A 27541-nucleotide genomic window follows, 5' to 3' on the forward strand; every position below is an offset into this window, starting at 1 on the left:
CTAACATATTGGCATAGGTATGGAAGGAGCTAACAGAAGCACAATTTTTTTAATAAATTAGGGTAGAGCAGATCACACAAAAGAGGAGAAAGTTGTCCAAGGACCTTCCAGTATGTCCAGTTCATTAAAAATCCTGTTATATTTGCAGGAATTTAAATGAATAAACTGTAGTTCAGTCTTTCTATTAGTCAAGCCAGCATTTACTATCTCTCTTTTTAGATGACAGAAAATTCCTCCAGATAATATGAAAGGAGAAAAAAATGCTGATGCCATGTATTAGCTGAGTGAGAACAGTCTATTTACAAAGTGCTTAAAATAATTCATAAAGTTGAAAATTGGAAAAAAAAAAAAAAAAAGAAAAAAAAAAAAGAGATGGGTCGATAGATATTCCAAATTGATTTCCTGGAAAAATACAATTACAAAATTGACATTTAGGAAATAGCAAGCAAGCACTGAATATCCAAGTCATTCAAAGCGTGAAGGATGTTAACAAGTAGAAAGTGGGAAAAAACAAGAAGCTGTTAAGAGTGAACAATATAAAAATGCTAGTAAAATAATCTAAGCAACTGCATTTGGTGTGATTGTCAATAAAACATATATGAGGAAAGATTCCACTATTCTCTGACAAAAGATGTCAGGAGAAGTGAAGTATGATATGGGTTAATGCAACTGTCTAATAATACCAAAACCAAGAATGATAGTAGTGTCTACATTTAAGAAGGAGTAAAAGAGCAAAGTAAACGTGCAGGAAAAAAATTGAGCTTCAGCATGATTCTGGACAGGATTAAGTATGAACATGAAACGACAAATGCTTTTAGTTTAATGTGGGGAGAAAGGTTTAAGAGCCAGAAAGAAAAATAAGAAGGATAAAGCAATAGAAAAACAGAAGGTCATCCAAAACAAACGAAAAAAAAGATTTAAATTTCACTGGAGATGAAGTACAGCGGGACTAGTGGTACGCCAATGGAGATGAACAATTATTTAAAATAGTTTAGAAGAAAAAAGAAAAAAAGATGTAGGAAAAAAGAGCTAGGAGCACCATAAACAACTGTAGTTACATTTTGTCCAAGAAAGATCACCAGTTGTCTCCTTCCTTTGAGATACTCTAAGGATTTCTTCACATTAGCATGAGCAACCTCACTAAAGGTGGCCGTTTGAGCAGCGAGGTTGGATCAGATCCATAGGTTGCTTCCAACTTAAGCTATTCTGTGAATTTGTGATACTGAGGCCAGGAAAACGGTCTTTAGAACTTGAACGGATCAACATTTTACATTCAGATGCCCCAAATTAAAAATCATGTTTAGATATCAAAATAGTAAAAGCAAAATATAAGTCAAATTTGCAATCAAATTTTAACTAGGGCATTTTTAAAATTATTTTCCTAGATGCAACAGTATACAAATATGGGAGCTAGAAGAAATGCCTTCCATTTATTACAACAGCTCACAATGCAAGAGGCAGATGTTGGCGGTATGGCAGTAGGGTTTGAACCTTCCCACCAACATTCTGTTACATGTTGTTTCCATACAACAGTTGGCAGCAGAGTGGCAGTCTGACAAAATGGAAATGTGTCCATGTATTTCCATCGGAACAAAAAAGGAGACATTACTTTCAGTATGACCTACATGTATTTTTCTCCTGGTAACATGCTCAGGTGCCCACTGTGAAGAGGAAGTCTACTGCATCAACTTACACTTCTTAATAAATTCTATTCTTACAGAAGTACTAAACGAACGTGACTTGCAAGGTAATTTATAGAACAATAAAAAAAGGACTTTTTTTCTGCCTAAGGTGTATTAAAAAGACTTTGAAAATAGGCAAGAGCAGATCTGCTTAACAAAATATCAAAATTCTAATCTATTATGACTTAGTAAATAGTGCATTTTCCTTACCATTCACTTGAAGAATATGAGTTTGATAGAGTTTATCATAGCCATCAGCATAACAGATGTAATTTCCCATATGAGTTGTAGTAACCTTAGTAATATACAAGGACCCATCATCTCCAAAATCCTACAAGGAAAGATTAAAAACAAGGTTATCATAATTACATCTGTATTTCTACATTAATTATGCTCTTCATTTTTGCAACAAAGCTGTAATGCTAATATCAAATGCTCAGCCAGAGCAACTGACAGTAACTGAAATCCTGATTATGTTTGGAAACGGCAGAGGCTTGTATTAGGTCAGTAAAAGAAAATACTACTTCAGTTTCAAATTCAGAAGTACTAAGAGAATATATTTGTTTATTTAGCTATGATAGTTATTTGCGAAAGAGAAGCTATTTCTGGTTTGAATCTAACTAGATAAAAAAAACCTAAACTTCCGCACAAATTAACAAGGTAAATTATATCCTTTGGAAGGAAGTGTAATTAAGCCAGTTTAAAAATAATGTTATCTTAAAAGACAACCCTAAAAGAACAGTCTAGTAAAATTTAGCATCTGTAATGTTAATGTTAAGTATCATTTACTTAATACAAATGAGTTTCCACGTCAATTACTGTGAAAAAATATATGAAATAATTAGTACTCTCTGTTAATTTTTACTTAGGCTAATAACAATTTGTTTGACTAAAAATACCTTTACAAAAGTGAACTTCTTCATAGCATTCTTTGAAAAGTCTAAGCTACGACATGCTTGTAAAATAGTAATGAGCTATAAGAAAAACTCATCTATATTTTGCAAGTGCAGGCTTAAGCAGTAAAGGGTTGATTATTATAGCTCTTTTCTAATTAAATGGACGTCTACGTTATGATCTCCCTTTATTTTTCATATACACCACTGATAAAACATCTCTCTGGATATTTTACTCAAATATATCAGTTTTCAACAGAATTCGCCCTATGACATTGTGATTTCTTTACTCAAAGCAATTTGGTTTTAGAGAGGAATTTTGCTTTTAGAACTACAAACTAGATGTGCTTGGCTTATTATTAGTATACTGAGTTCAGTATTTGTTTTGTTAATTAAAGCAAACAATTCAACACAGTGAAAACAAAATACTGTAATCAGTGTTTGGAAAGCAATGATGAAGCATAGACAGAGTTCTCTGAGATTAAACTGTGACACACGCTTCAGTGCTTAATAGAATAACTCACAAGCTAGAGTCACCCACAGAACCTGTATCCATACAGGCACACCAATGAACACCATTGAATCCGAGGTTTCAAACATTAACATAAATATTACAGGAAAAAAAAAGAGATGATTTTACCTTTAGAAAAAATATTTGATGACCTTAAAAAGAGGGCTAGAAGTTATGTTTTATGATAATTAAAAAAGCATAAATGTTCAAATATATGTGACATCATTCTTCTAAAACCAAATAAACTAATTATTTTTTTTCATCCAGAAATTAAAAAGATAGAATTGAATAATTATTTTAACAATGATTCCACTACAGCTCTGCTCTGTTGAGGAGCTCAACATTTAAGAATCACAACGTGTGTCACGAATAACAAGTAAAAGAACATGGAAAGCAAGCATTCATTTGGCAACTAATCTTTACTTAGTCACCTTAGTGTGTAGTATAACACAAACCTAGAAGGAAAGGAGGAGGAAAATAAATACTATGAAGAAATTTGAGAATGACTGTATAAGGACTAATCCAAGATATTTTAAGCTTTCCCTTCTGGCTCAAGAGAGAAAACAAAAACCTGAATTTCTTACGAAAAAAAAATGTTGCATACTTTCACTGTTGTATACTGGAGATGTAATAAAGACAAACCAATCTGGTCAGAATCACTTCAATGAAGAGCCAGCCCAACAGAAAACAGTAAATCAAGTCAAAACTTAGAGAAAAAAAACACAGTATAACATATTACATAATTGTAATATACAGTAATATAAACTGTAATATACAGAAAGCTGCAGTATCATTCTGTTAATAAGGAAACAAGGAAATCATGCCATAATTCAGAACATCAAACTAAATCTGTAACTCAGATTTTGAGGAAATCTTTGTGCATGTCCTAAGCTTGCCTTACAAATACTCTTTATAACCTACCTAAAAGTGGACTTTGTGATACATAGACAGTGGCTATTAGTTGAATTCAACAGAATTTGTTTGTATTCAGCAAACCTTAGAAAAAGATTCATGTTTCTCTTATTTTAAATCAAAATAACTCTGTATTAAGTAACCTAAACAGCGGTGTATGGTTTTTCTGTTATTCTTATGAATACAGTAAGGACTGCTGTTTAATTACATCAGGAAACAGTAAAATCTAGCATCAAATGACAGCATACATTATCCTATGGAAAACCTGCAGCAGCTTTGCACTATATTGGTTTTGCTATTTTGAAATCTGATGAGGTTAAATGTTCCTTCAGAACACAAAGACAAACCACAATAAAAAGTGCCATAAAACTCCCCATTCTCACGAAGTCACTTATATGAATCACCACATTATCTTATACATAACTGCCCAGATAGAATTTGTTTGTCATGTACTAAGTATATGAATGTTGCTTATACATCTGAAAGTAATGCCTCCCATTTTATTATATTGGAGCACAATGTCAGAGGCAGATGTTGGTGGCATGGCAATAGGAGTTGAACCTTCCCACCAACAATTCTTTACATTTTGTTGTCATGTGGGGCAGAGGGGCAAACTGAAAAAATGGTATTTGACATGGGAGCATGTCTAAAACAAAGGAATAGAATTGAATCCCTTCATGCAGGAAAAATGGCACCGGCTGATATTCATCAACACTTGTTCAACATTTATGGAGACCAAACAGTGGATATTACTGCACTTCAACAGTGACAACGGCAATGTGAAAGACGAATCATGTTTCTGATAGCCACATACAGCTGTCACACTATGAAATTAAGAGCAACTCAACTAGCTTATCCATGTAATTCAGTGGATTATGACCAGGGAACTGCGTATTGAGTTAAATATTTGCTTCAGTGCGTTGGAGGCAACATTGTTGGTGGCAATGTTGGAATATGGCATCAGGTGGGTCCCATGAACGCTCAAAGAAACAGAAGGAACATAACAGGCAAGTTTGTCAGGACCTGTTGTGCCAATTCAAGGCTGAAGGTGACATTTTCCTGGATCTCATCATTATTGGTGACAAGACATGGTGTCACCACTACTAGCTGGACTCAATATAGCAGTCCGTGGAGTAAGAACACGTGAATTCCCCATCGAAGAAAAGATGAAGTGACATGCACTGTCTTTTGGGATAGGAAAGAGGTGATCCTCCAGGATCTCCTGGAACCTGGATAAAACATCCACATTGTTATGACACTGACTAAGCTGAAGGCTCAAACTTCCAGAACCAGGTCAGAGAAGAAGACAGACTTCCTTTTGCAACAAGACAATGTCAGGCTTTATTTCCAATATTGGCTGAACTTTCCCGCCACACCTACCACACAGTCCAGATTTAAAGCCTTCTGACTTCCACCTGTTTGGGCCAATTAAAGATGGACTGCATGGGCAACATTTTCTCAGAAACAATGCCATAATAGCAGCTGTGAAAAAGCGAGTCTGCTCTGCTAGTGCATATTTTCTGAAGAAAGGCATGAAAGCTCTTGCTCATTGCTGGCAAAACTGCCAACAAAGCTAACAGTGATAACTATGTTGCAAAAAAATGCTTTGCTGCTGAAGAATAGCATTATTGTGATCAATATCTATTAAATATCCAATAGCATCAATGCCCTCTTTGTATCAATTGTAGTTTCCATGGAAATAAATAGGAGGCTGTCATGGTTTTATGATTTTTGGTTATTGGTATTCTACATCATAACATCATGTAAAGCACTGGGAGTTAAAGAGTTAATGCCCTACCTCTGTGGACCACCAATTTTCTGAATATCTGGCTCTCAGTAGAGAACAACTACATACCCCAGAGGACTTCACAGAGAGAAAAATAAAGCCCCTGGCAAGTTATGGGACTCTCTCTCTCTCTCTCCAACTCTCTGCCTGGCAGGGTGTGTGTGTCTTCCCCAGCTGTTACACCTTCAATTCAAAGTACGGCCTTTGGTTTCAGATGCTCTCTCATTTAATTTATTAGCCTCAGTTCCAATTATATTGCGTTATCTTGTATTCCGATATCATAGACAGTAAATTAAATTTCCTCCTCAGATTGTTGCTGCTTTTCTGTTTTTAGGCCCATATCCCATCTTCCTACCCATCCTTTTCCCCTTTCCCGGGGCGTGAGTCCTCCTTTGCCCCACTAGTCATAGAACTGGGCTGAACCAGCCCATAAACCAACGATGGCCCTTCCTTCTCCTCCGTTCCCCCTTATGGTCCTGTGGGCCTGCTGTCCTTCAGTCATGGACTCATTACTTTTGGAGCAGTCCTCACGTGTATGAAAACAGTACATATATGCTTAGAAAGATTTTGAATGGAGTTCCTATACAAAATACTTCTAACACTACAGACCTAAAACAAAGGGAGTGATGTATGTCCAATGGTGTACTTTGCTCACAAACAGAAATAAAAATACTGAAAGTTTGCATGCTAGCATAGCAGCTTCATTTAAAAGGAGGCTAGACCAGCTTGCCAAACACATCACTAAGAAAAAACTTCTGACATAGAGCCTTTAGGCAAACAGTGAATACAAATCAATCTGAACTAAGCACTTAGTATGAGCTGGAGTATTTGGCAAAGGCTGTATTACACAAAAAGTTGAAACCTGCTGCAGGTTTTATAGCAATCTTGGTTATTTTTAAAAATCATCACTCATCTTGCTCGAACCATTAATACAATGTTCCATGTTCATCAGACTAATCTTTTATCACAAGAAAGCTTCACTGGGTAAGGTGTCAGTGAAACAAAGGGCTATTCAGCATACACTGACTGAAACTAGTTATAGTGGAACAATTACTTTTTTACCTCTCCACGGTGATCAACCATGATAACAACTGTTAGCACTAGTCTTTGTCCACCCGGGCATTGATATAAACAAGACGGATCATACAGTGCTCAGAGAGTCCGTAAAATGAAGTTTCAGAATACAAAATACGCAAACAGAGTACATGCAAGTCTTGTATTTTCTACACATTATGGGTAGTGAGATATTTATGCTTCTTCTTTACAGTACACATCACATTTTGTTTGATCTACTCTGCCTCCAAGTAATAGAAACAAGAATGGAAATTCCCTATTTCCTACAAGGAACGTGAACAATGTTGTATTTCTGATAACAGTAAAGTAATTATTAACACTTACTAAAATAAATGTTTCATCAAATTTATTAATCTATATTAACATTTTCTAATATTAACATCTTCTATTAACAAAGTAAACTGATAATGTTCAGCTATTTTGTTTTTATTAAATACTCTCTTTTGTTATACATGTAAAGTTTGTCACACACTACTTGCAAAATTCTTCACAAATTACATATTATTTTGAGGCAAAGCACTTAAATATATATTCACAATATATAAAAAAGTTGATTTTTTTTTTAAAGCAAAAATATGCACTTTCTATTGCACAGTCAAAAGCAAAACCCATAAACTCAAAAACCATCTCAATCAGAGTACTGCAATGAGTCATAACCATATTCTTGTACTCTCTGAATTGATACTAAAAGGTTATCTCTTTTGTGAGAAATCCACTGCTTCAATTTCATCACTACATCAATCATAATTTAAGGTCTTTGACATGGTCCTGCATCACATCCTTATCTCTAAATTGTAAAGGTATGTATTTGAAGGCTAGTTATTCATTGGATAGAGTTGGCTGTATGATCACATCCAGAGGGTTGCTGTCAATGGGTCTGTGACCAGCTGGAAGCCAGTCATGAGGGGTGTCCTGCAGGAATCTGTCTTGAAATGAGCACTCTTGAACATGTGTTTATTAAGAACATAAAACAGCAAGACTGAAGTGTACTCTCAGCAAGTTTGCTGATGACACTAAGCTGAGAGGTACAATTGACACAACAGAAGGAAAGGACACCATCCAGAGTGTCTTGGACAGGCTCAAAAAGTGGATACATGATAATCCAATGAGGCTTAACAAGGCCAAGCATGAGGTGCTGAACTTGAGGCAATTCCAGAAATGAGTACAGAATGGGAGAAAGACCTATGTAAAGTATTTACAGATAGACATTACAATAATTCACACTAAATTTAGGAAAATCTCTAGTTTCACCTGTTCTGAAACAGAATAATGAAAAGATTCTAACCATTGAGACTATGAGGTGATTCATATTCAAACCGAAAAAGTTCTGAATACAGACTTCTGTAAAATAAGTTCCAGAATTCTTAAGGTGGATATATAAATATGGCATAAAAATGACAAGATTGATTACATTTAAATATGGTACATAATTTTGGATGGCAAAAGCGAAGTTAGGCTATACTAAAGTAGATCATCAATAGAATTTAGAAATGAATGGAAATACAGTACTAAGACTACAAGTAGACAGATCACTGAGCAATTTAATTCAGACAAATGTTGAATGCCATCATTTGAAAAGTGTATCACACATAGCATCATGTTTTGGAATCCTATCGGAGTTCACAAATTAAGTAGGTTTGATCTAGATAAGTAATTTGCTTTGGTCACTTTGGTGAGTAACAGTACTGGTGATATTATAGGTTGGCGTCAGGTTGTTTTGTTTTGTTTTTGTTTCTTTTGAGTATTTACATATTGTCTAGGTATACTAATGAAACACTTCCAGAAGATTATTTTTCTTTCTGCAGTAAATATTACTGCAGACAGTTAAGCAAAATTCCTAGTAGGTAATTACGCTCTACTTGTCATCTTTCTACCTCCTGGGATGCTTAGGAGGAACAAGCAAAGACATTAATTAATTAATTAATTTTATGTTTAAGCATTTTTGCCTCCCTGTTTCATAAAATAGACTCTCAGATATCCAAGCACTTCCGTTCTTTCATTACTGGGGATGTGACCCTCCTATTTAACATTGCATAAAAAGGCTTTAAAAGTTAGGAGTATGAGCCACAGGAGACCATTATTAACAAAGCATCTTCATCATACTTGAAAAAAGACTGACCTTAACTACTAGCTACAGATGAGTCCGGGCTGCTTTCTGACATTGGGGACTTTGTTTTAAAATAATAACCTGAAAAGCCTGATATATTTCCTGCGTTCTTTACACCTATTTCAATAGCAATGCGCTGCAGAATGAATTGGAGAAATCAGAAAAATCTTAATACTTTTTCAAAAAGTTAAAATCATCAGCTGGCTCAAAATTAAGATATTCACCATCATAAAAAGATGTATATAAACCTTAAACTTCTGCAGCAATTATGGCTTTGAGTAAGCTAGAGTTACAGAATTTGCATGTCCAGATTATCTTAACAGGAATCAGTACGTTTGAATGAAACCGCACTGCAACTTTTTACCTCACTTCATTAACCAGAAGATTACAGATACATAGTGGTACCTCATTTAAGTGCACCTTTGCAATGTTATATAAATGTTATGATGCACAGCTTACGGTGTTATGATCCACAGTCTGAAGTAGCATTCATTAGATGATTAATGAAATAAGATCTTTTCAATATTCAGAGAAAAAAAAATGCCAGGTCTTGCAAGTCTTACACATACTCAATGTTTTCTTTTGGTGCAATTTATCCTGCTACTAAAGAAGTAATTATGACTCCAAATCAGATTCCAAAAAAGAATAAAGAAGAATGGAAGCAAACTCTCTAATGAAATAACTATACTGGTGAGCAAATACATAAATAAGCTAAAAGTATATAAATAAATTTTAAAAAAATTAGAGATTGATAAACCTGATCAGCAGCTTTGACAGCATTTTCAGTGCACTTTTAAAATCAAGCAAATGAAATTGGTATTTGATATCAAACAACAGAGAAAAGGTAATAAAGTCTTATCCTGAAGTGTAAAACAAGTATAAAGTCATAAGCACAAATATAACAAATTATGTTTTTAATTATTGTCATAAAAATTCCACAATAACAATTTAACCGAACACAACGAGAAGTTTGTATGTAGGGTAATACTATCTCCCTGGAGATGGAAGCGTCAAAGGGAGATTTTTTTTTTTGAGATTCCCCTGACAATTTTGTTAGGAATAGAAAAGGGATAAAGGATGGGAAGCTGTAAGTAAAAGAGAAGCTGTCAGAAGCCCTTTCTGAGAACTAAGTTTAATAGAATGGCTTAGGTTGTAAGTAACCTTAAAAATCTAATTCCAAGCATCAAGCATCTTGCCATGGGGACAGAGTTGCCACCCACTACATCTGGTAGTAGATCAGCTGCCCAGGATCCTATCCAAACCAGAATTGAGCATCCTCAGTGATGGGGCATCCACAGCTTCTCTGGACAACTTGTTCCAGTTTCTCTCTACTTTCCAAGTGAAAAAGTGCTCAATGATCTAACCTAAATCTCCTCTCTTTTAGTTTGAAACTGTTCCCCCTTGTGCTATCACCACCAGACCACATAAAAATTCTGTCTACCTCCTGTTAATAAGTTTCTTAGAAGTACTGGAAGGTGACAAAAAATGCTCTTAGAAGCCTTCTCTTCTCCAGACTCAACAAACCCAGTTCCCTCAGCCTTTTCTCATTGGAGAGATGCTCCAGCCATCTTTGTATCCCTCTTCTGAACCTACTCCAACAGCTCAACATTTTTTTTGTGCTGGGAGCCCCAGATCTGGACGCAATATTGCAGATGATATCTCACAAGGTGTCACAGTTTTATGATTTTTGTTATCACTATTCCACATCATAACATCATGTACTTCACTGGGAGTTAAAGAGTTAATTCTGCAGTTCCGTGGATTGTGGATAGTTTTGGGTACCTAGTGCCAGAATAGAAGAACGACCTACAACTCCCAGAAGACTTCATTATTTCGTTGCCTCTCAGAGGGAAAGATAAAACTGTCTGGAAGTTATGGGACTGTCTTCCTACTAGTCTCTGCCATGCATACTCCCTAGCCATCTCTTCTACAGTATTAGAGTATGGTCTTCAGTTTTTGGAAATCTCATTTATCTATTAGCTTCGATTTTAATTATATTCTATCATACTGTGTTATCTTGCATTCCTCTATCACAATTGGTTTTCTCCCTTAGTTCGTTGCCACTGCTTTCATCCTCTGAGCCCATTTCCCTATCTACTCCCTTCACCTTTTCACATGGCACAGGACCATGGGTCCCTTGCTCCATCCCTTTAGTCACAGAACTAAACTGAACTGGGACAGAACCATGACACAAGGGCTGAGCAGACGTTTGCAATAATCTCCCTTGCCCTGCTGGCCAACCTAGGATGTAGACTTGAATATGATATCAAAAGTAGAAGTTTAATTTGGAAATTAATTTTAATGCAATGAAAAATGAGATGTTTTGAGAGAAAGATAACCTATACGTAACTTCAAAACCACAAACTTTGCCTCTCAAATAGAAATATTACATGTTTTCAATTAAGTCTAAAGAAAGAGATCATTAGTTTTCATTAAAAAGTAGATCTACACTCCTTTAAAAATCTACTAATTTAAGAATGTTAGCAGATGTTAAACTTCATTGGTGAGCAAGTCATTTAAGTAGATGTTGTACAAATGTAAGAAGAAAGGGCAGACCGCTTGTAAGAGAAGTGCTAGGAATAGGAGAACAGCTGAAGGCAAAACTAAAGGAAAAATTCAAAAAAGAGTAAAGTAAAATGAAATATAAAAAGCATTTTAAAAGCAAATGAATTTATATGAGAACAACATTAGGCACTGCATTTGGGGAAAAAAAATCTGCTATATTTAATTTTCCCATAAATAAGAACTTTGTTCTGCAATGAATAATAGTTTATATATAACTCCAGCAAATTGAAAAGAAAAATCACAAATTTAAGATTCAGGATCACGGCAAGAGAAAGCCCTTATAGATGCATACTAAAATATCTGTAAAAAGTCTGAGTCCATACTGAGTCGTAGCACAAATGAATTACAATTTAAATAAAGTAAAATTTGCAGAGGCACAAAATTTTTCATGGTTTAATTCAGTTTAATGCTGATCACCTGACTTTTATCAGTTTAAATGAAAAAAAAACAAATAGCAAGGCACACAACTTTCATAAAGTTTAATCACTTATACAATGAGAAGAATTTAGGAGCACTGAAGACTCCTAAAATTGGCTATTAAATGTTATCATATCATTTTTCATATTTAACCATATATTTGTGGCTAGATAGAATTCTCTACATTATTCTATTTTTTAAAAAGCAGTGATTAAATAATACTTGTGTTCTCAATCCTTGGAAGTCAAAGACATATAGTTCTGAATTTGTCACTCCCAAAACAAATAATTTAACTTGCATTGAAAATTGCACAGTACAAAAACTTAATTTCCACACTATACGAATGAGCATGTCCCTTGATTTACAAAATCACATTGTCACTACTACTTAATCTGATTGGTGCCATATATGCTCACTTCCAGTAACATGATCTCTGATGCATTTTGCTGGAAAAAAAAGTATTTATCTGCCTCCCTAGATCAACCCTTGTCACTTATTTTTTCCCAAAACAATACCACAACTTACACAAGATTATTATTTTTCAGATGCACACATGTGGTTGTTATATAGCTGAGTAAATTGATAATTCCCAGTGCTAACCAAACATTTTAGATTATAACACAGTCATAGCAAATCACGGAACACATTTCCTCTGCAGACATTTGAAATTATACAAGGGCTTAAAGCATTTGAATGCTTAAAAGCGTCTGAATAAGTACAACACATTCTTTGGTAGTTAAAATGCAACAGACTGAAACAAGCTATATTCCCTCTGCATTTGTTCTTTACAAGTCAATATTTAAGTACTAACATACTTTCCCATATTGAAATATAAAATAATTCGGTTTTGTCAAATTATTTTTCTTCTCCTGAAGGTTTTATTTTTACTACATTGCTTGAACAGATACTGAATAATAACTACATAAGAACCCTGAAATAAATGTGAAGTTGTAAGAGTATCTGATAATCTAATTTCAGAACATTATTGAATGACCAAAGAAATACAAGGAGAATTTTTTCTTAAAGGAAATAAAAAGTGTGAGTTCAAATCAGTGCAAACAGCGGAATGCATAAAACAGATTTTGAAGAAAAGAGACTCTGGTACCCAGTTAATGTTTTTTATGCCCAATCTTTTTTTATTGTTTCTGTTCGTGCTTTGTTTCCAGGCTCCATTAATTCTTTCTTCCACTGTTTGTTGGCTTATCTGCATATCAGATCAGTATCACCTACATTAATTCAAGTGCTACATATTTTTAATGCCTCACCTCAGGGATATTGGATCTGTCACTCCCTTTGAATCGTAATTATTAATATTAATGGACTAAGATCTAACGTTCTTCTTCAAAAAGCACTTTCAAGCATTCCATTTTTCTATGATTTTCTTACGGTATATAAAGAAATGATGAATACATTCACCTTCAGAACTATACTTCTGTCACTGGAAAAATTCACTCCGTTTCATTTCTACTGTAGCCATACACAAAATATACACCCAGAGCTCACCCCCAAACTTCTTAAATAATTCCACTCTGTGCAGGTATGAATACTAAGCTTTTTTCCAGAGATGAGCAATCCCTCATCTGCTTTTACTTCCACAGCATATTCTAGCTGTGTTGCAAATTCTCTCAGGGCGCAATTTGTCGACCTTCTTTTGGGAATTACCTCTTTGCTTGGTCTATTTATTTGCTTATGTTTATGGTTGTTAAGCCAGTACATTGTCACATGGCCTTTCACTCCTATTGAATGTACAGAAATTCAGCCAATTCTAGCAATTTTAATTTTCTCCCTTAGCTTTTGATTTCCAAACACCACTTCAAACTGACTTCAAATTAGGCACTCCATGAGTCTTCAAAAACATCCATATTGGACTGCATTCCAGCTGTTATAACTAACAAAGAAGCACGGTAGGCTGGCCCTAGCTAATAAGCAAGCTCCCAGTCAGCACTTGCTCATTCTCCATATCAAAGAGAGAGGGAAAGAAAAGGGGAGTAACATGAATGAAAAAATTTGCAGGTAAAGACTGCCTCCTTACTACCATTATGGGAAAATTAGACTTTATCTACTGGAAAACTAGCTTAATTTATAACCAATTAAAGTAAAAAAAAAAAAAAAAATTAGTAACTTAGGTTGTAGGAAACACAAAGATGAACTTTATTAAAACAACTTTCTTCTGCACTTTCCCAGGTTCAACTTCATTTCCAAGTGGTTCACTAGTGCACTCCCTACTGGAATATTTTCTGTGTTTTTTTGCTTTTTTTTTTTTTTTTTTTTTTTAAATTTTCATATTCAAGATGTTTGTATCAAGCTTTGAAAACACTTGTTCTTTTCATGTTTGCAAAAACATTCAGTAGAACGTTTCAAACCAAAACGAAGTTATTACATTCATCATTTCCATTCATTTCCCTTTTATTTCTCCCTACATAGGTTCGTGTTCCTATTTCTACAGCTCACTGCATGTATTCTAATTACAAGTGGTGAGCAAAGAACTCCAAAATTATTATTTATGACCATCACGACTATTTAGGGAATGCTAAAAAATTCTACAGAAAAGAAACTGCTGAGTAAGGGTAAGACACATTTGAATATCAGCCACAGAACTGCAGGGGTTGGAAGGGACCTCAAGAGATTGAAACCAATCCACCTGCTAAAGCAGGTTCCCTTCAACCTCAGTTGCCCTAACCTTCAGTTAGGCATCCAGACAGGTACTGAATATCTCCGTAGGAGGAGACTCCACAACCTCTCTCTGGGCAATCTCCTCCAGGGCTCCATCATCCTTACCATAAAGAAGTTCTTCTGCATATTTGTATGGAACTTCCTATGTTCAAGTTTTAGGCCATTAAACATTGTCCTATTGCTGCATACCACTGAAAAGAGCCTGGTCCCACCTTTTTGCTCCCAGCCTCCCTTTAGATATTTATAAATATTCATCCAATCCCCTCAGTCTTTTCCTCAGTCTGAACAGACTCAGCTTACTCAGTCTTTCCTCATACAGGAGATGCTCTACACCCCTTACTACCTTTGTGGCCTTTCATTGGAATCCTAGGATCCTCCACACTTCGTTAATGCACTTCGGGATACCATCTAACTATGATTATACTTATTAAAATAATTAAACTAATGAGTATATAAAAGGAATCTTTCAGAGCACGCTGGTTTTATCCTAAGCCTCTGCAATGGCTGAACACTATCACTCAAGTGAGGCAAGCTTTGAAACCACCCCTCATTTTATAAAGCATTACTCCACAGGAGTTAAATTTATAAACAAATCTGATATAAAACCAGCAAGTAAAACAAAATGAAGGTTACATGTTAGTACAAATGCCACCTTAGAAATAAAAGCATTCACTAAAAAATAAATGAAATATTTGATTGTGATGATACTCTACACACAGAAGAGCTGCAGTGAATGCAGACACATACTAGTCCGAGCAAGTGTAACCCTATGTTTGTCCACATTTTGTAATTCTTGTACTATAAGATGATGGCCAAAGCAAATTGAACATACAAGGAAATAAAACTCAGCTGAAAACTTGTTTTGAGAGCTCTACCATAAAATCTGTTTTTCGTTTCATTTTTTTCCCTCCATATTTGGAGGTCATGGCAAAGTTAGGTAGCAGATACTTTCCTAACAATAGATTTAGAAGTTGTACTGACATTCAGTGGAAATTCCTTCAGTCTGCTGGATACACAGAGGAATGATCAAAACAACCAATTTTGTAGTAGGAGTTGTACTAAGGTAAAAGTATATTTTCATTCAAATATGAGAAGATAATATTATAAAAGTGATCTATTTACACTTTGTTACAATGAACTGTGCTTTATTACAATGACCCACTTGTGCTAAATAATAATTAATTCCTTAAAACATTAACTTCTCCTAAATATTTGAAGCCTATATAGTGCTGAATGTACAATACCAAGTTGCAGTTTTGTCTTCATACATTTATGCTGTCGTACCTACTACCTTAAAACATTTGGTCTGTGAAATGTTTTCATTATTTTTAACACCAAGAGTTTTGCAAACAATTTCAAAGAAAAACAGAGTTTGGTAGGCATTTTATTGCTATTATTTTGTTTTGTTTTCCTTATATACAGCCATATGACTGAAAACATATTGAGTAGGAATTAGTTAAACATTAGTTCTCAGTTCTTCGAGCAAAGGTTTTGTAACAAACTGTTAAATAGAACTCTTTTACTTACACTGATATCTTCCAAATCTAAGTTATTCAGAATGACATTGTTCCTCTTCCAGATGATGGGAGGTCTCAGAACGCCTTGGATGGCACAACTTAAGACAGCACTTTGTCCTACTGTTGCTGCAGTAGTGCTTATTTTTTGATCTTCTGGCAAACTCAGCTGAACTACCTCTGCAAAAGATATATTGTTTATAAGGTTAATTTGCTAGCAGTTTCATAAGGTTAATTAGTATGCAGCTGATAATTTATAAATAATTTTAATTGGAATCAAAGAAAAAAGACTTTCCAAAAACCACAGGAAGTTCAGAGCATTTCAAATAAAGGTCACCATGGCATTTCAATTAAATTGACTGACAAGCATGATTCCATAAAGAGAAGCATTTAATATGAAAATGAATTTGAGAGGTAAGACTACAACAAACATAACAGAACATATCTACAATCAGACTCCAGAAGTTATTTAACAGTTAGGCCAATGCAGTACAGTAGCCAGCATCTTCATTTAACTAATGTGACAATACTGCTGTTAAGAGTCATTCATTTCCAGAAAAGAAAAATATTAATGGAACACAGTGTGCAAAAGATACAAGACTGAAGTGGGAATAGACAAATGTGAATTCTGCTTTCAGAATATAAAATTAAGGTATGAGCATTCTTTTCTTATATACCAGTTTTTATGGAGGATTTCCATTGACTGTGAAAGCACAAGTTCCTGATAAAACTGATGTTAGTATTCTCTTCCATATGAGTCACAGAATACTCATTAATCATAGTCAAAACACATTCGTTTACGTCAGTTCTAAAAAACAGTGTAAAAAGGATTTGCACTATGCTTCTCTGGTCAAACATGATTTCTTTTACAATAGCTAGAGAAACCCAGAGCCAGAAAAACAGCTGTGTACTTGAATAAATTTTTCCTAAGTACAGAGAGAAGAAAAAAATAATGAACCAAAAACCAGAGCATTTCACAGCATCTATTCTGTAACTGTTGTGTCTGCCAAGCAGCGGCAGCAACAATGAAGATGGAATACAGCAACAGCCAGGAGAAAAGAATATAACGTCATGTAAAGCTTGACAAACATGAATTAAATACAGTACTTCTACTGGAGCATGAGTCATCTCAAGCCACAAATACTCAACATCTACTTTTAACATTTCCAGTGCACCACGCATTAAAAGATGCTAGTGTTAATAAGCTATTTCACAATATCAGGTAAGCCACTTTTGATTTATTTAAAAGAAAGACTCTTGACTTTGATGTCCCATAACACATTTGGACTCTTATATAAAAAAAGAGTGACATTAATCTTCCCATTATAGCAAAGCAACATCCTATGAGCAAGCTAAGATTATTGGTGCCTGTTAGCTTCACAAAAGAAACCATTTTTAATTAACACAATTTAAAAGATTGTTCAGTGTAAAACTTTTTTTCTTCCTTTCCAAATTGCAAGAAGGAAGGCATTTCAATAGCTTCAGGAAAGAAAAATGCATTGTTTCAGAAGAACAATTTTTATGTGTTTAAAAATATTTGTTTTCTATTTAGAGAAAATTCAAAAACACTCTTTTTCTCTCTTCCAATAGGAACGTAATGCTGTCCACCATTCAATATGACTGACATTTTTTTTCCCCTAAATGCATGACCTGATGCAATTTGTTAAACCACTGAAAAGGGAATATATAAATTAAGTTAAATATTGAGCTATCTACTGTTGTTTCAAAAATGTATTTCAGTCATCTGTAGCACTTCAGCTTGTGTGTCATAGGACATGGTCCTTCAGTGACACTGCTATCCAGACTTCTTGAAACACACCTGAATGACTACTGAATGATTCAAAACTTCTGATAGACAGCAACAGCATACTAATATTTTCTTACAGAATTCTGTGTGTATAAACATTAAAAGGTAGATAAACATGGTGATCTATAACAGTAATTATCTGTGTTTTCCAAAGCCAATACTTAATTTAGCGTAGTCATTAAATGATTACCATAAAATGATTATGAAAAATGCTAACCCTCACATGATAAATGAGTTATCTAATTTAAATTCTACAAAATTTCAAAGTCTGTTTCCAATTAGTTCCAGTATTATTATGGATGCCTTTATACAGAAGTCCAGTTCTTTTTATTCTCATTTTTAATTAGAATGCAACTGTGGATAAGGAGACATGTATTAAATGCAAAGTTCAGCGTTTGCTACCTTAGTGAAAATTATATTCCAAAATCAAAATACAAAATGGCATTACTATTTTATGACATTAATAATTCATTTATGGTTCGTGTCCACGGACTATTGCAAGCTCTGAGCTTAATGGAAAGTGTATAAAATGCAGCTTAACTTCAAATGAGTGGTCATAGGGCATTAGCTATGGCCTTTTGTTTTACTGTAGTTAACTACAAAGTTTTTGACATTAACAAAATAGCCCGTAACCAGGAAGGATATGGAAAAGTCACTGGTTTTCAAGAGATACAAAAAGGTTCTCCTTGCCTGTGGCTCAGGTATTACAGATCCTAAAGACCTATAACACCTTAGAGCAATAACTGTATATAAGCTTAGCGAAATTAACATAAACCAGCCCTAAAACCTCCCAGTCTAGATACAACATATGTATAGGCTGATAAATTTCGGGAAGAATTCAAAGAACTGAAGAGAATAAAACAGAACGTAAAATAATCTGAGACTCATAATGCTTGCTATAAGGAATTTTATGAATAGCAGTTTTCATTTTAAAAAATTCTACAACTCTGCAGTTGATCAATAGTAAGATAAAAACTAGCAATAAAAAACACTAAATGGAAATATTTTCAGTGAACATCAGGATGAGCTAATTCTTCCACTCAACAGTGGAAAAAATCGGAAATGCTGCTATTTGGGTGCGTCAAATCTTACTAAGATATTGTGTTTTGTAACATCTGGAATACAACTACACAAAGTGCCTTTTCCCTCTTCTGGCAGTGATCTCACCTTCTCAAAATGAAATAACAAGAGCCTTTTCATCAGTGTCATTTTGCTGTTCTTAAAAGCGACTTTAAAATCAGCATGCATTACGATTAGCATGTCTAACTTTGGCAGTTCAAAAATTAAATGATAAAAAGTTTGTCTTTTGGCAAAGCTCGAAATGATCCTGGTATGCTAAGCTGAAGAAAGTATACAGAATTTCACTTTTCAGTGTAATTAAATTATTGAAGAAAAAAATCATTTTTGCTGTGAACAGATGTTATTTTCTATAAACGTAAATATTACATATATAGACGCAAAACATACTTCTTCCAGAAATAAGCATTTTGATTGGCTTTTCAAATTAAAAAATAAATTAAAAAAAAAGGACCAAGAGACCAGAATTAAAGCATTCCAGAGGTCGTATCCCAACAGTTCCATCACCCCAGATGATTTATCACAGGGAAAGAATATTTTTCAAGTGCAAATAAGTGAAAAGCCCCTAATTAAAACTTGAAAATAGCATTTTTTCCTGTACAAAATGATTTCCATCTAACAATATGTCCGTCCATTCATCACAAAAATAACGTAGTACAGAGCTCTCTTAGAACAGGGTGCTGATGAGCCTAAATTCCTACTCATGCTTCAAGAGTTCACAGTGATCAGCTCAGATCAATCCACATCATTGAATCATAGAATCACCAAGGTTGGAAAGACCTCAGATCAGCCAGTCCAACTGCTCAGTTGTCACCAATGTTTCTCACTTAAACCACATCCCTCTGTACAACTTCTAAATATTTCTTGAACACCTCCAGGGACAGTGACTCCACCACATCCCCGGGCAGCCCATTCTGTATCTGTGCGATAAAATTATAACAATATAATTAATGCTGTATTAATTATTATTTATTATAAAACTTAAGGAAAATGTAGTGCACCACTTCATAATCAATATGTTAATATTTATAAATCTCAAAGATCTACTAAAAACATCAAAAGACCTGCTTTCATAGTTCTATTAGCCACACATGCACAAGCATAAATAACTGTGCCACTGCTAATTAACGCAGCAGCAGAGCTTCTATCAAAATTCAAGATGTTTTCTTTCCAGCTTTAAGGCTAGAACAGCAGAGATTTCTATTTCTCAACTTTCAAAATTCCATTATTTTTTCAAAAAGAAAGGATCTTAAGATATTTCTTTAAATTAATATTTATTCAACTTTTCCTTTTTTTAAACAAGGAATATAAAAATATTTTTAAATGTAAATTAGAAGTAATATTATAATAGCTTATAACTGTAGGAAGTCCGATAGAAACTAATTCCATAAAGAAAATTAATAGAAACCATAACAGAAAAGAAGCAAAGGCTTCAACAAAATAAAAAAAAAAGCTTCAAAAGCAATTTTATTTTTGATACTAGTCAGTAAGATTTAATAGAGAACAACTGATAGGTTGTGCTACATTTATTTCATGGAAGAAATTAAAGCATATCTTCAAGATAAATACATGTCATTCATTATTCGAATACCTAGAAACATAAAGAATGGTTCAAAATTTCAGAATTTAGAATGAAGTAAAATATTTCACCTGACTGCCTAGCTTAATGAATTCAGCATGTGTGTATATATATATATATATACACATGTATATATATATATGTATATATATATGTGTGTGTGTGTATATATATATATTCAGCATGTGTGTGTGTATATATATAGCCTAGCTTAATGAATTCAGCATGTGTATATATATATGTATGTGTATATATATGTATGTATATGTATGTATGTATACATATATGTATGTATATATATATGTATGTGTATATATATATGTACGTATATATAAATCCTTATGTATATCCCCTTCTTTGTGATTACGTTTATCAGATTGAAACCTGAATATTTAAGATATTTTCTTAAATAATGTCTATTTTAACACTCCTTCCCTCACCTCCTTTCAACGGCATTTTGTAAGCTTGGTTTTCAGGATGTTACACCACGGTTTCCTACAAAATTAAGCTGGGAAGGAAACCTCACCTCCTAAATCCACAGCCACTCATATAAGAGTATGTGATAGATTAAAGGCCTCTAGTGTAATTAAAAATAAAAATCTACAGAGTACAACTACCACAGTCGTCCTTTCATTCTAAATTAAAACTAACGCTTAGTCTTTGTGCTGTAAAGTTAGGTATGAAACCACAGTCATTAAAATAACCTATGGAGGTATTGATTCCTGCAAAATTTATTGACTGTGGAGAAAGTGAGGGGATGGAAATTTTCCCTTAGCCCAACAAGATCATGATTATTTTTAAGCTAATAAAGAACTTAATGGAAGAACTATGAGAAATAATGTACTACTTTCACTATTTTAACATAATGGAAGAAAAGTAATCTGATCTCCTGGCAGAGTAGTATCAATCTAACTGGAATTTGCTGCTGCTTTTTTTTTTTTTTAAAGCCATAAATTGATACGAAAAACCACAGTCAGTTTCCATACCAAAGGCTTGGCATTTACAGGAACATTAAACACTGAGGAAGAAATATAAATGTTTACATTTAATTGTTTAATTAAACGAATTTTACTTCCTGTGTCCGTTCAATCAAACTGCTCTTTGGTCCCTTGTGTTTCCCCTGAGTCTGCACAGACTACAGAGCTCAACAGGACTCAAGTCGAGTGCCAGAAGGACTATAATGATTCACTTAAGTCTTAATAAAAATCAATAAAATATATATTCTCACTTGCTCTGCAGGGCATTAGAATCATTAAAAAATACTTCAGAAACACTGTTCATGGAAGCACAAGGAGTCATTGATTATTTATGACTCCCTTGTCATTGCGTACAACTGTTTCTATGTAGGTATGGGCTGCACCTCATTTAATGCATCATGCTAGATCAAGAATTACCAGAAGTGCAATGTTATCAGCACTGGGAAGAATCCACATATATTCACTGAGTTTCTGAAGTGACGATTCTATCACAGTGACATCGTATCAACACCTGAACCAACCACGAATTCATAGAACTACTTTCTGGACAACAAATATATTAAACTTGCAAAGATAAAACACTCAAGTCTACCTAAAGCTGCACTGGAAAAGAGTACATACACACTCGTATATATATCAGGCTTTGTCTGACATTCTCATGCAATTGGAATGTTAATAGGAGAATGTTTTGAACACGATGATGATGTATCATCACTTCACTTTGAGAACAGTGACAACAGCACAGATAAAAGGGTTCATCCTACAGACTGGCTAGTTATGAGAGTCCACAAAGCCTACAGAGGCCATACAATCTGCAGGAGAATTTTTTTTAGCCTCAAAGGAAACAGGCCAGGAAAGCCAACTCATGAAGTGTTTGGCTACAAACTTTTCCACCACAGGGGAAACCACTAAACCAGACACAGCACTTGTAGCACTTGAAAGGCTACAGAGTAGCCTTTCACCATAAGAAGAAGATAAAATTCAAACTTCTATGAATTTCCATCTTCTGGGAGATACCGTGAATGAGCTGGTAAAAGATAAATCTCCGTCCCATTTCTATCATCTCACCAGACTGAAACTGCTTCTTCAACCTTAACATCTCTCCCAATATGCTCTGTAACAGATTTTCTGCATCATTCAATGAATCCTAAGGGAAATTTCCAAGTTAGTCTAGCCCAAGTGATAGGCTAGAATTTGATTTGATACATGCTACATAAATTGTTGATATGAAGATAGTCAGATACGATACCTTAGGTTTAAGTACAGATATAAATGTAGAGCTTTTATAGATTATACACTCAAAATTACACAACAGTCTCTTTTGAGCTAATAAAGCTGTAACAAATGAAAACCTTAGGGTTTGCTTTGGGAAGAGGATCTCAGAGTAGATGAAACAATAATTTCCTAATAATTTATTGTCATTTTCAGACTTCAATGTCATTTTAATGGCCATATTCAAATGGGCAAGATATAATTAAAATAGCTGTATACTAAAAAAAAAATTCTAAAAGCAACAGAAACCACAGCAGTCCAGAAAAATATGATCAACACTCTCATTTACAGTGCCACATTGCTTAGAAAATATGTCCTTCAGAATGCATAAGTAACGATTTATTCTAATTGTAGTTGTCATAATTATATGATATGACACCTATAGCTAAGAAACCTTTCTTGTCCAACAATCTGTATGGACATATGTTCGTACATTGCATTCTTAACACTGAAAAATGCATTTGGTGGCAGTCAAAAGAAAAGATGAATTTAAGGCTCTAACTTCTAGGTTCTGAGGGTGTATTTGCTAATTACAGTCTTCAGCATCTTTTTTTGCTTAATAAAACTATTTCTCCTTATGGCCATCATTGCATTAAATTGTCTCATTTGTGCTTTTACTCTTCAGCTGCCACCACAGTGCTATCATTTACCTAAATTCCAGTTACTGTATTTTAAATCAACTGACATAAACAACAGTCTTACCTAAATAACCAGGATCTCAGACAAATTTACTAATCAGATATAAAAAGGGCTACTGTTGGCTATTAAGCTAGCTACAATGCCTTGCTTAGTTGGAATAGCAGCCTTTCTGCTGCAGATTGCTATGCATAACACCATGCAAGCTGCATGTCGCACTATCCATGTCTTTACTTTTATTTGAGATAGTTTTAAACTTGGTTATTTTCCATTAGTCTAGTACCTGGCAGCATAAATATCCAGAGCTTCTGTTGATATGTTGCCCAGGATGCAATGCATTTTAAAACTCTTTATGACCACAGGATGTTTTAAATCATTGGGAAGCAGAGGACATAGTGCCTAAAATATTATAAAATGTCTTTTTCAGCAAACTGAGTAAAAATTGGTTCAAACACACCAGCTCTGCCAGTGTACCAAGTTCAGCTAAGTGTTCGCTGTGTTTACACTACATAAGCTTGTAAACCCTGATCACACTCTAGCTACTCAATTAGAAGCAAGCCTAGATCACAGCAGCACATGTCAGTCATAAGCAAATACAGTCAAGTTTGATTTACTATTTCCATGTCCACGCGCTATTTAATATAAAACATAACCCAGTACCAAATCTGAAATTCTCAATCAGCAACCTTCACATAAAAAAGAATACAGCCTTGGGTCTCAGTGAAAGTGGATGTCCAAACTTTTTCATCTTTATGATATATTCCAAAGTATCTTAAAATAAATGTGGTCATTGAGACTACTTCCTTATTCAGTTTTTCAGGTTAACCTTTGAATAGCTAATAATAGTCTCAAAACTTCTTGGAATCAAGACCACAAATATGTAAGGCAGCCTTGACGAAGAACAGAAGAAACATCATAATATTATTTGAAAACAGATTCAAAACCAACATTTGCCATGAGCTCACTTGCATATTGAAAAATGTATATCTTACTCTAAATTATTAAGAGCCAAATTTGAATGAGAAAGGACATTAGGAATAACCACATTTTATGCATCCTCATTCATTATTATTCATAACATGTTTTCCTCTTGAAAACAGATTTCAAAAAAAATTAAGTTCATGTTAAATACAGCTGTCTTACCTATGTAACATGGAAGGGCTAATTTGATGAAGCACTGATAATTGGTTCTGGCATTATTTATTGTATATTTGGTGCATCTATCTAACCAAAGAAGATAATTTACACAAAAATCAATTTCAACATGCTTGTTGTGTTTGCATATGACTAGCTCAAACAAAAAACATTTTATTTAAATGTTAACAGTTAGCATCAATATTTTCAAGTCATTTTACTAGTATAGATCCAACTTTAATGCTCCTTATGTTCTCTGCAAACACAGATGCTGAACATCAATACTGCATACTTGCAGTTACCTCAAATGAAACATTTACAATGCAGCAGTTTAAACTACAAAATATTTCTGGAACTAATTCATAATGAAACAGGAATCATAAAAGGAGAACTGGCAACCCTCGTAACTCACAGTTTTATGCACAAAGATTTCTGCTTATCAATATAATAATTTGCCAATTTTATTTAATGTACAGCTCCATTTTATTTCAAAATTTCAAATCTTTTTTTTTCCTCCCCTTAGAGTGATAATAGAATTTCCAAGTATTTAAGACTTCTGGATGTATTCAGAGTTTTATAAAAACCCAACCTGGAAAATAGTTCTCTCTGTCAGTACAAAATTCTAAGGCAGTAATTCACAATCAAATTACCTGACATATAAATGGGAGTTAGAAAGCCTGAAGCAGAAAAGCACTACTATACTTCCTCTACAAGAAAAGAAAGGCCATGCAGTTGTTATTCAATAGTTTCCTGCAGTCTGAAGAGTAGAGTTATGAGCCAGTTACAGTAGTTTATAATGTGGAAAAAGCACAGACGGAAGTAGAATGAAAGTTACACTGAAAAATAAATCAATCTGCTGATGTAATTTACATGTAGAAGGAAAAAATAAAACAAACCAGAACTTAAGGTAGGCTGTATTACTTGTCTGTACAGAGGCCCTCACTTTTGGTTATTGCCCGAGCAGACTTTTGTTCTGCCTTGTAACAAACAACCCGCATCAGATCTGCTCATGGTTTTAGAAATGATTTTTCATTTCTCCATTGAAGAGTTCTGTTTTTAAGTTTCATATGAAGAAAAGTCACTGGTGGAATTCCATCCGGATTGCCTCATGTTGAACCAGCAGGAGAGAGAAGAAAATGAGACAATACATTTCTGAGAACATTTTGGAAAATAGGTAATCAGATAATTTAGATATGAAACAAAAATTTGCATAAAGACATTATTTATGATACTAGTTTGCCAAGTTTAGTATATATGTAATTGGTTATTCAAAGTATCGAATGCAGGTGAAAAAGGGGACCAAACCTGTCTACAAAGAGATAGACTCTGAACAAGTTATTATTGCTTAGGTAAGAGACCTTTAGAATACAATTGGAAGCCTTATGCAAATACGTACTCAGCCTTGACAATGTGTTAATAAAAGAAAATAGGCAGAGCATTACTACACCACTCTCTAAATCCATGATGACACTTTGTTTGTTTTTAGTCCTTTCCCCTGGGGAAAAAGAAATAAATAAATGTAGTAAAACTTGAAAAGAAAAAAAGCATCGTAAGAACAATCAAGCATGTGGTAAGCTCTTCACACAAGCAGCTTTTACATGAAACATTTCAGAATGGAAAAGAGCTGACTGCAAAGATTAGCCAGGAGCTTCAAAAAATCTCAGGATATGGGAGACTGAGAATATAGCATAGTTGCTCACAGTATTTTATCATACATTATAAACTAAAAAGAAAGCATGCACAATGTTCAAAAAATACTTATTCTAGTGTGCAATCATTAAAGAATTCTGAAACAATGATGTAGATGTTAATTTCAAATGGCTCCAAAAAGCAACCAAATTTTTGAGCAAAGCATTCATCAAGAGCTATTAATCAGTCTCCAAAACAAAAATCACTAGAAATAAAGGAGGTACAACACAAGAATCTTGATACCCTTTTTCTTCTTTTGTAATCTTCCCTAAAGAAAATAAGATCCAAGATACTGGACTAAATGGATCCTTACTGTAATTCAGAGAAGTTGTTGTTATGTATACATTGTTACTCAAATGAATATTTGAGTAGAACTTCATAAGCACAAACAAAACATTAATCTTTGTTTAGCATCAAATATTCCTTAAACAGAGTGCTCAGCAAATTTTAAACCACTTCAACTATTCCCTCCAACAAATACATCTCCACCACATGTCTAGGTTGAGAAGAATTATTATCACAAAGCTAATTTTTTTTTTTTTTAAGTGTCATTTTTCCTATCATTTATTCATGGTTGAATGGTAATCAGATGAATTGTTTGGATTGCTTCCATCTTAGACAGTTTCCCAGTTCTTTAAGTAAAGAAGTATATAAAGAAGGTTTTTGTGTCTCCCTCAATCCTCATATATTTTCACAACTGCACATATTTGCATTATATTTTATGTAATTTTGCAATATGTATATTTCTGCTTGTAGCTTCACTGCCTTGTGTGGTGCCTTTATTTTCACTGTGGCTAAAATTGTACCTCCCATATAAATGATTTGCTAACCTACTTAACAGAGCATTTGACAATCTGAGAACACAATTTATTTAGAAAACTAGCTTCAGAATCTACTGGCAAATTCATTCTGTGTACCACATGAACACAGATATATTTTTTGTGCTTATTTCCTTTGGTAGAAATTTTATTTTATTTTTTCAATTTTTAAATTCAAAGTATCTAAAACACATTTGGATAACTGTACATGCATTTTAAACCTGTGAATATGAAACATTTACCAGTCTAACAACTAAATAAATCCTCCAACAATCACAGGCAGCAGAGTTGATGTGATATATAATTTCATTACATATTCACAACCTGTGTTTCCAACTGCTCCTACTGAATTCTGCTTGCAAGCATCTCTATAACGAATTCATAATTATTATCTAAAATCATGAGATGCATGTTTCTG

At 34.1% G+C, this 27541-nt stretch overlaps 1 protein-coding gene across 5 annotated transcripts in view; it reads right to left on the bottom strand.

Annotated features, from left to right (window-relative positions):
• Nucleotides 1–27541, bottom strand: part of FSTL5 (follistatin like 5) — a 239717-nt gene that overhangs the window by 50879 nt on the left and 161297 nt on the right. For all 5 annotated transcript variants that reach the window (XM_048942357.1, XM_048942356.1, XM_048942354.1 and 2 more), the window contains 2 exons: nucleotides 16148–16314; nucleotides 1893–2013 (listed from right to left, as the gene is read on the bottom strand). In XM_048942357.1, coding sequence (XP_048798314.1) covers nucleotides 1893–2013; nucleotides 16148–16314 — 288 coding nt within the window. The remainder of the gene's footprint in view (nucleotides 1–1892; nucleotides 2014–16147; nucleotides 16315–27541) is intronic.

This window comes from Lagopus muta, chromosome 4 (genome assembly GCF_023343835.1).
Source record: "Lagopus muta isolate bLagMut1 chromosome 4, bLagMut1 primary, whole genome shotgun sequence".
In the NCBI taxonomy this organism is placed as follows: Eukaryota; Metazoa; Chordata; class Aves; order Galliformes; family Phasianidae; genus Lagopus; species Lagopus muta.